Here is a 717-nt window from a genome sequence, read left to right on the forward strand (position 1 = left end):
GGATATGGTGATGGGTTAGCATGTGTGCAGGCATTGAGGGGAGATTGAGGGTGGGTTTTAGAGAATAGAGGGAAGTATGGGGGTCAGGTGCCACACAGTGTGGGGTGGGATGTTAGCAAACCAGCGAAAGAGGGTGAAGGCAGGGCTCATATGTAGTATTTGTGGTGCTTACACATGGCTTGTGAAATGGAGCATTTAATTAAAAAGCTTCGCTGCAAAGAGAAAAGCACACATAGATGTGTGTGTATAGTGTGACCGGAGAAGACATGATAGCAGCCATCCATACTCATGCTATCAATGTACAGAAGATATTATATGACAGTCCCTCACCTGTTCGGACACAGTTCTGAAGAGACAGGACGCGTCCTTGGCGGTCAGTTTCCTGTACAGCCCCAGGCTTCCCAGGTACTCGTCCATGGTGACTTCATTGAGAGACTTCTGGCCGAAGTATTTCTTCCAGCCCTTGTGCATGACTGCGAGAGTTCCAGAGCCGCACACATGCACTACAAAACCCGGAGTCTTGAGTGGGAGTGCCCCCCTCCTGAGCGCTTCTTAAATAGCCCGACTCTCCTCCCCGCAAACCCGACCCGGGGCAGTTACACCGCACACAAAGCCACCACCTGACCTGGGGCAGATACACTGCCACCACCTGACCAGGGCAGATACAATGCCCTTACCTACCCGGGGCAGTTACATTGCACACACTGCCCTTACCTG

General features: G+C 52.0%; 1 protein-coding gene across 1 annotated transcript in view; it reads right to left on the reverse strand.

Moving 5' to 3' along the window:
- LOC108794566 (putative bifunctional UDP-N-acetylglucosamine transferase and deubiquitinase ALG13) overlaps positions 1–503 on the reverse strand; it is a 41485-nt gene extending 40982 nt beyond the window's left edge. The window contains exon 1 of the mRNA XM_018565631.1: positions 331–503. Coding sequence (XP_018421133.1) covers positions 331–471 — 141 coding nt within the window. The 5' untranslated portion in view covers positions 472–503. The remainder of the gene's footprint in view (positions 1–330) is intronic.
- Positions 504–717: the final 214 nt, after the last annotated feature.

This window comes from Nanorana parkeri, unplaced genomic scaffold, assembly GCF_000935625.1.
Source record: "Nanorana parkeri isolate BGI_ZX_2015 unplaced genomic scaffold, ASM93562v1 scaffold868, whole genome shotgun sequence".
Lineage (NCBI taxonomy): Eukaryota > Metazoa > Chordata > Amphibia > Anura > Dicroglossidae > Nanorana > Nanorana parkeri.